Source organism: Hordeum vulgare, chromosome 2H (genome assembly GCF_904849725.1).
Source record: "Hordeum vulgare subsp. vulgare chromosome 2H, MorexV3_pseudomolecules_assembly, whole genome shotgun sequence".
NCBI lineage: Eukaryota > Viridiplantae > Streptophyta > Magnoliopsida > Poales > Poaceae > Hordeum > Hordeum vulgare.
In genome coordinates, this window is record NC_058519.1 from 54877056 (window position 1) to 54883342 (window position 6287).

General features: G+C 49.4%; 1 protein-coding gene across 1 annotated transcript; it reads right to left on the reverse strand.

Moving 5' to 3' along the window:
* Positions 1-243: 243 nt before the first annotated feature.
* LOC123429537 (cis-zeatin O-glucosyltransferase 1-like) lies at positions 244-2145 on the reverse strand. Its single transcript, XM_045113564.1, has one exon. It carries the CDS (start codon positions 1930-1932, stop codon positions 523-525), a length of 1410 nt encoding a protein of 469 aa, XP_044969499.1. The 5' UTR covers positions 1933-2145; the 3' UTR covers positions 244-522.
* Positions 2146-6287: the final 4142 nt, after the last annotated feature.

A 6287-nucleotide genomic window follows, 5' to 3' on the forward strand; every position in this document is an offset into this window, starting at 1 on the left:
CTGGAGTACTTCGTAGTGATGGCAGGAGAATGGCGGGCGAGATTCTGCTATGTTGTCTCGGTGAAATAGACGACAATGCCCAAGAACACTCGCTTGATTTGTATGTTAGATTCATAATGTGAAGCGATTTACCATTTTTGTAATGCCTTGGGGGGATTGGGAATGTAATTAGCAAGGTCAGATTTCAATCAGGTACTATTTGCAACCGGATTTACCATTTTGTTTATGAAGCTGCCAAGCGAATTTACACTTGAAATCCATTCAGATTCATCGAATATCAATATGGTCAAATTTTCTCCAACTATGTCACATTTCTCTGGTTGTGGATCTTCGTATGGGTAGAAGGGAAGCATTGACATTGACAGGGGATATTTGAGCAAAGAAGGTCTCAATATGTGATGACACTGGTTAGCTCGAGTCAACAGACAGTCATGTCACTCTGCTTAAACAGCCATGAATCTTTAACTTCACAGCACCACGTCGCGCATCTATCGCCAGCTTGCCGCGCCGTCGATCGGTCGGTCACCTCGTCACGTACGCCACGAGGTCGTCCAGGTCCCGGCGCGAGGACCCGCCGTCGGCCACGGCGGCGCGAATGGCCTGCCCGAGCGCCCTTGCCTTGTCCCGGACCGTCGCCCCTTCCTCCGATCGCATCGCCCTCTCGATGGCCTCCCGGATGGCGGCCGCCGGCGTGACTTGCCCGCGCTCCTCCCATGGTCGCACGAGGACGCCGGCCCCGAGGTATTTGCACACGAGCTCCGCGTCCCATGGCTGGTCGCTGTGCATCGGCCACGACAGGATGGCCTTCCCATGGCTCAGCCCCTCCACCGTCGAGTTCCACCCGCAGTGGCTCATGAAAGCCGCCGTCGCCACGTGCGCCAGGATCTCCAGCTGCGGCGCCCACCCGGTGACCATCACGCCCGTCCCCTGAGCAGCCGCGTCGCCGAGCAGAGACGCAGCCGCGTCCGCGAGCCCGCGCGCGCCGCCGGACTCGCGCATGTCCGCCCGGTCGGCGTCGCGCAGCACCCAGACGAACCGCTGGTTAGTGTCGCGCAGCGCTGCGGCCAGCTCCCTCACCTGCTCTGCCCGGAGAGACGACGTCGTGCCGAACGAGATGTACAGCACCGACGACGGCGGCTGCCTGTCGAGCCATTTCAGGCACTCGTGTCGCTGCGGCGGAGCCTGCGCGGCCGCGTGCGCGTCGGTGACGGGGAGCACCGGGTTCAGAGGCCCAATGGCGAACAGCTTCTGGCCGTCGGAGGAGGAAGCGCTCTGGGCGGCGAGCACGTCGAGGAACTCGCCCTCGAGCGCGCGGCAGGTGTTCACGACCATGCCGGAGCCGGGCGCGCGGCGGCGCTCCTGGCCCATCCGCTTGGCCAGCGCCACGAACTCCTTGGTCGCGCAGGCGTCGGCCGGGTGGAACACCATCCCGTGCTCCCGCAGGAGGCGGTGGCCGGGGTCCATCCACCCGACGTTGTAGGACGCGGCGAGGCAGTGCACCCCGAGCGCCTCCCCGTTGGGCAGCCGGGCTGCCTCGGCGGCCGCGAACGCCGCCATGCGGTCGTGCAGGACCACGACGCGGCGGTGGGACGCCGAGAGCTCGTGCAGGAGCGCGGACAGCGAGGCCCGGGCGGCGCCGCCGTCGCAGAAGGCCTCGAACAGGGGCTGCATGTGCGTGGGGAACGGCGAGGACGGGTCGGGGTCCGGGGACGCGTGCGCCGGGACGTCGAGGGCGCGGAAGCGGAGGGCGAGGAGGGAGCCCGCGTCCCAGCCGTGCACGCGCGCGCGGGCCTCCCGGAGGTGCGGCTCCGGCGCGGCGAAGTGCACGGGGATCCCCTCCCTCGCGAGCAGCAGCGACAGGTGCAGGAGCTGGTTCAGGTGGCCCTGCGCCGGGAAAGGTACTGTCACCACGGCGACGGGAAGGGATTCCATGGCCGCGGGTGATCCAGATCGGAATGCAGCGGCGGCGGCTCACAGACAGACAGGCTCGCTTTTGGCTCTTGGGAAAGACAGGAGCTTTCGCGACAGGATCATAGGTCGCATACTAGTCGCCAGCGTGACGCCAGATTAAATTATTGCTCCGTCTGTTCTTGTTGTCCACCTGATGAAAATTGAATTTACGAACACCAGCTGACGAGACGATGATTCTGAAAATCATCATCTTTATTCATCTTTATTCACTGGCAAGCCTGCTCAAACGGGCCGTGCCAGGCCAGCCAAGGCATGGCCCGACCAGGCACGGTAACTATCCGGGCCATGCCGAGTCAGCACGTGTGCATGGCCCGAGTCTAAACGTGTTGTTTGTATGGCAATAGCAGGCCCGTGGAACGAGCAGAGGCGGGGGCAAGGGCGCAGTCCGCTCAACCGCTTATAATGTTTGTAGGTTTGGGCTTGTGCGTGACTGCGTGGACGTGTAGCCAGCAGTGAGACGTGTAGCCTGCACCACTCCATACCTCTCCATACCTGAAGACGCTGGACAATTTGTTTTAGGAATGCCCGTGGTCTGTCTATCTTTAGGAGTCAGTTGCTTCTCTGACTCGGCTTCAGTCATTCGAGCCGACGGCCTGACGCGCTGGAGGTGCTATGGTGGATTGGATGGCTCGCCTCTCAGAGCTTGCCTCAAAGAGTGAAAGGCCAACGACAAAGGCGCTTGCCATGCTCGTCTGCTCGGAGATTTGACGAGAGCGCAATCGTCGGATTTTTGATAAAATAGAGCTGGCGATCAGTAGCGTCCTGGTTTTGATCATAGATGAGTCCTTCATCTGGAAGCTGGTCGGCTGCCCCATCTAGTTCGACCTAGGCTGAGGCGTATTTTAATTGTGTTTGTCAAGGGCCATATGCAAAGCATGGCCCTGTAGGTCTTTTTATTTTGTGGTTCCCGCATGTTTATCTTTCTTTCTTCTCCTTTGCTTTGGTCCGCTGCTATCAGTATTTTCGCTCATGTACTTCGCCTTTGAGCAACTCCTTCTGAAATGGAATTTTAGCAGTTCTCCTGTTAAATTTAGAAAAAAACATTTTGTTTTCTTAGTACACGTCATTGGTATGTTGCAGGTTTAGGCATTTTGGTTTAGCTACGTTTACTAATTTCAAACAATTGTAGCACGTTTATTACATCTAGAAAAAAAAAAGTTTGTATATCAGTGAAAAATTGATTTTTTTTGAAGAAGAATAAATATAGAAAGTAAAAGAATGTAACAATGTGTCATCATGTGGGATAAATATTCAGCTTTATTAAAGTATGCCTTATTAAAACCTTTCGTCCCTAAAAAGTAAAAAAAGTACAATGCCATGCTATAAATTACAAAAGAAAACAAAAAATACAAAAGGATAAGAAAATTCCAAAGGAAAAAACCAAAAAGATACAACTACACGGCTTGGTGTCACGTGTCCTTGTCATGTCTATGTTTGTGGCGATTTAGGTAGCCTATTCCTTCGTTCTACAGGGTCAAATAGGAACCACATCTTTTGCATTTAGCTTTGTGAACATTGACACCATCCTGCACGAATATTTCTTCATCAAAATAGTTCCGGATGGCTGGGACTCTTCGCTGAACATTTGGAGCATCCATGTGTGACTGTGGAAATGAGATGGGGTTTGAGCGTGAAAAATAAGACGGGCTAGGCAGCCCTTTATATAGGCAAAAAAGATACATGGCGGGAAAGTTAGGCACGTTAAACACGTTAGGCACAAATACGTCCAAAAATTTAAAAATGAGGCAAAGTGTCATCATGTGGGATTAATCTTCAGCTTTATTAGTGATTGCCTCATAAAAAGCTTCCATATATGAAAAGTAAAAGAATACAAAGCCACGGTCTAGATTACAAAAGGAAAAGAAAATTACAAAAGCATAAGAAAATTACAGAAGGGAAAAGATAGAAACACTACAACTAATCTTCGTCCTCTTCGTCTTCAAATGTAAGATTTTTGCCATCGGTACTTTGTTTTCGGGAGTGTGTTGGCCTCTTTTTTTGGCTAGTTTTCCGTCTTTCACGACCATGAGTGTTTTCATCATATCCGGGGAGAGACTTTGTCTTTTTTCCTCAAGTATTCTTTCAGATGGGGTGAAAGCAGACTCTGATGATGTCAATGAGACGTGTACTCATAACACACCCCATGCTAATATGGAAAGCACCGGATATGTAACCTTGTGCTCATGCCACCACTGAATTATGTCAAAGTCTTCCTCTTCATTGAAGCCAACTTTGTCGCGGTTGAGGTACTTCGCTAACTCCCCACCACCTGAAAGCACATGTGATGGTCCTGATGTGGACGAGCTCGGGGGCAGAGGAAGAGGAGGTAGAACCAAATAACATGCTCCACACTCTTTTGTTTTTCTCCAGTTGGTGCGGGTGGGGGTCGTTGCGCGCAAACTCCGTCATACTTGTGATCGTACTTAGCATATACTTCGGAAAGCTTATCTCGAACTCAGTGGAATAAGCGATATATTCTATCCCTGGGGCCCGAGTTAATAGAGCAAGTGCACTAGCAAACAGTTCAAGTTTAACCCTAGGATCCAAGATAAATGCAAATGCATACAAAATAGGAATTTTTGTCCAATATTTGCAACATTTAAGTTTCATGCGATAAACCATATCATGTAACAATATATGCTTTCATATGTTTTCAAGTGAGATGCAATGTCTACAAGAGTGTGCATCATTAAAGGAGCGGTGGGATAATAAACCCCACACAAGGAAATTGTTGCATTATAAAATATCTCTAGAAACTTTACTAAAGCTTTAGCAACTTTCCATGTATCAGCAGTGATATGTTATTTTCCCATATTTGCATTAATCCATCCCGACAATGCAATTTCGTCTCGAATAACTGCCTTAAGCATCATATATGTAGAGTTCCATCTAACAGGCATGTCTAGATTGTACTTATGAGGAGTTTGTTCTATTGCTATGCAATATCTCTTAGCTACTAATTCGTTGATTAGAGTTACCAAGAAAAAAAATTACAACGTGTATAACCTCAACCTCTTTCTCGCATCTTTTGATAGCACATTAAGTAATAAGATTGATTATATGGTAAGCACAACATTGATGCGGTAAAACAGATGCGGCATATACAAAAAATAAAGGACTAAGGCTCTCCATTGCAGTTGTATTTGATGAAGCATTATCCAAAGTTACTGCAAATATCTTGTTGGTCACACCAAATTCAGAGACAACATTAAGTATAGCCTCCGATATGTTTTCACGAGTGTGTGATTCGTCAATTAATTCAAATATTATAATTCTTTTTTGTAGTTCCCATTTTTTGTTAGCATAATGAGCGATCACACTAATGCAGTCTTGCTTTGCCCGACCACTCTAGATATATCAGATATTAAAGAGACTAAAAAATTGCATGTAGTAAAATCATCTTTTATTGCGTGAAGACTAGTTTTGCATAAATTTTTTATATCCCTACTTGTAGTTTGTCTAGAAACTGGTTTGAAACAAGGAGTATGAACTTTTTGAATGTATTCGATAAAACCAGGCAAACCACCAAAACCTAATGTTAAACCATTAGAAGCAATTAAATGACAAATTTAGTCTCTATGGAGAGCACGGTCATAGACGAAGTTGTGTACCGTACCGTCGGGGTTGAATTTGAGCGTGGCTTGTTTCCCCGCAGTCTCCTTGTCTGTGGTATGGTGCATGATGGTGTGCCTTTTGAGGTGGACGATTCCTCCTACCGCCCCCCCTTAGGAAAGCAAGTGGGTGCATCTCTTGCGCCGAGCTTTCAACACGTTGACGCCCTCCTCCATGACTATTTCTTCAAGGAAATAGTTCGAGCAGTCCTAGGTTTTGCGTTGAACCCTCTTTGTGCCGATGGAGGTGGAGGTAGTGGATTGGCCGTCGGACGCTCCATACTCATCAGAAGAAGGGTACGTGGTGGTATTGTGGGTTGTGGTATCAATCCACTCAGGGATCTCCACATCTAAATCACTAGTATTGAAATTGAACTAATCGGGATCACTACCCATGGGATCATCCATGTTTAAGTGTGAGAAATGAAAGGGAGAGGAGGTTTGAGTGTGAGAAATGAGAGGGGTGGGCAGCCTTTTATAGCAAAAAACTAACATATTTAGCCCAAATTTTCCCTATAACGTTTAAATATACAAATCTGAGACAAATATACCCAAACCCCACCTAAACCCCTCTAACCCCCTACCCCCCCAAATAGAGCCAACGACTCTTTCCCGTCCCACTTCTCGCCTAACCTGAGAGCCAATGACTCTTTCCCTCGCTCCCTAGCCCCCCGGCTCCCCTCACTCCTCCGCTAGAACGAGCGA

What these genes read in the sequence shown, in the direction of transcription:
- LOC123429537 (XM_045113564.1), bottom strand. Translation starts at nt 1,932, where the DNA reads ATGGAATCCCTTCCCGTCGCCGTGGTGACAGTACCTTTCCCGGCGCAG.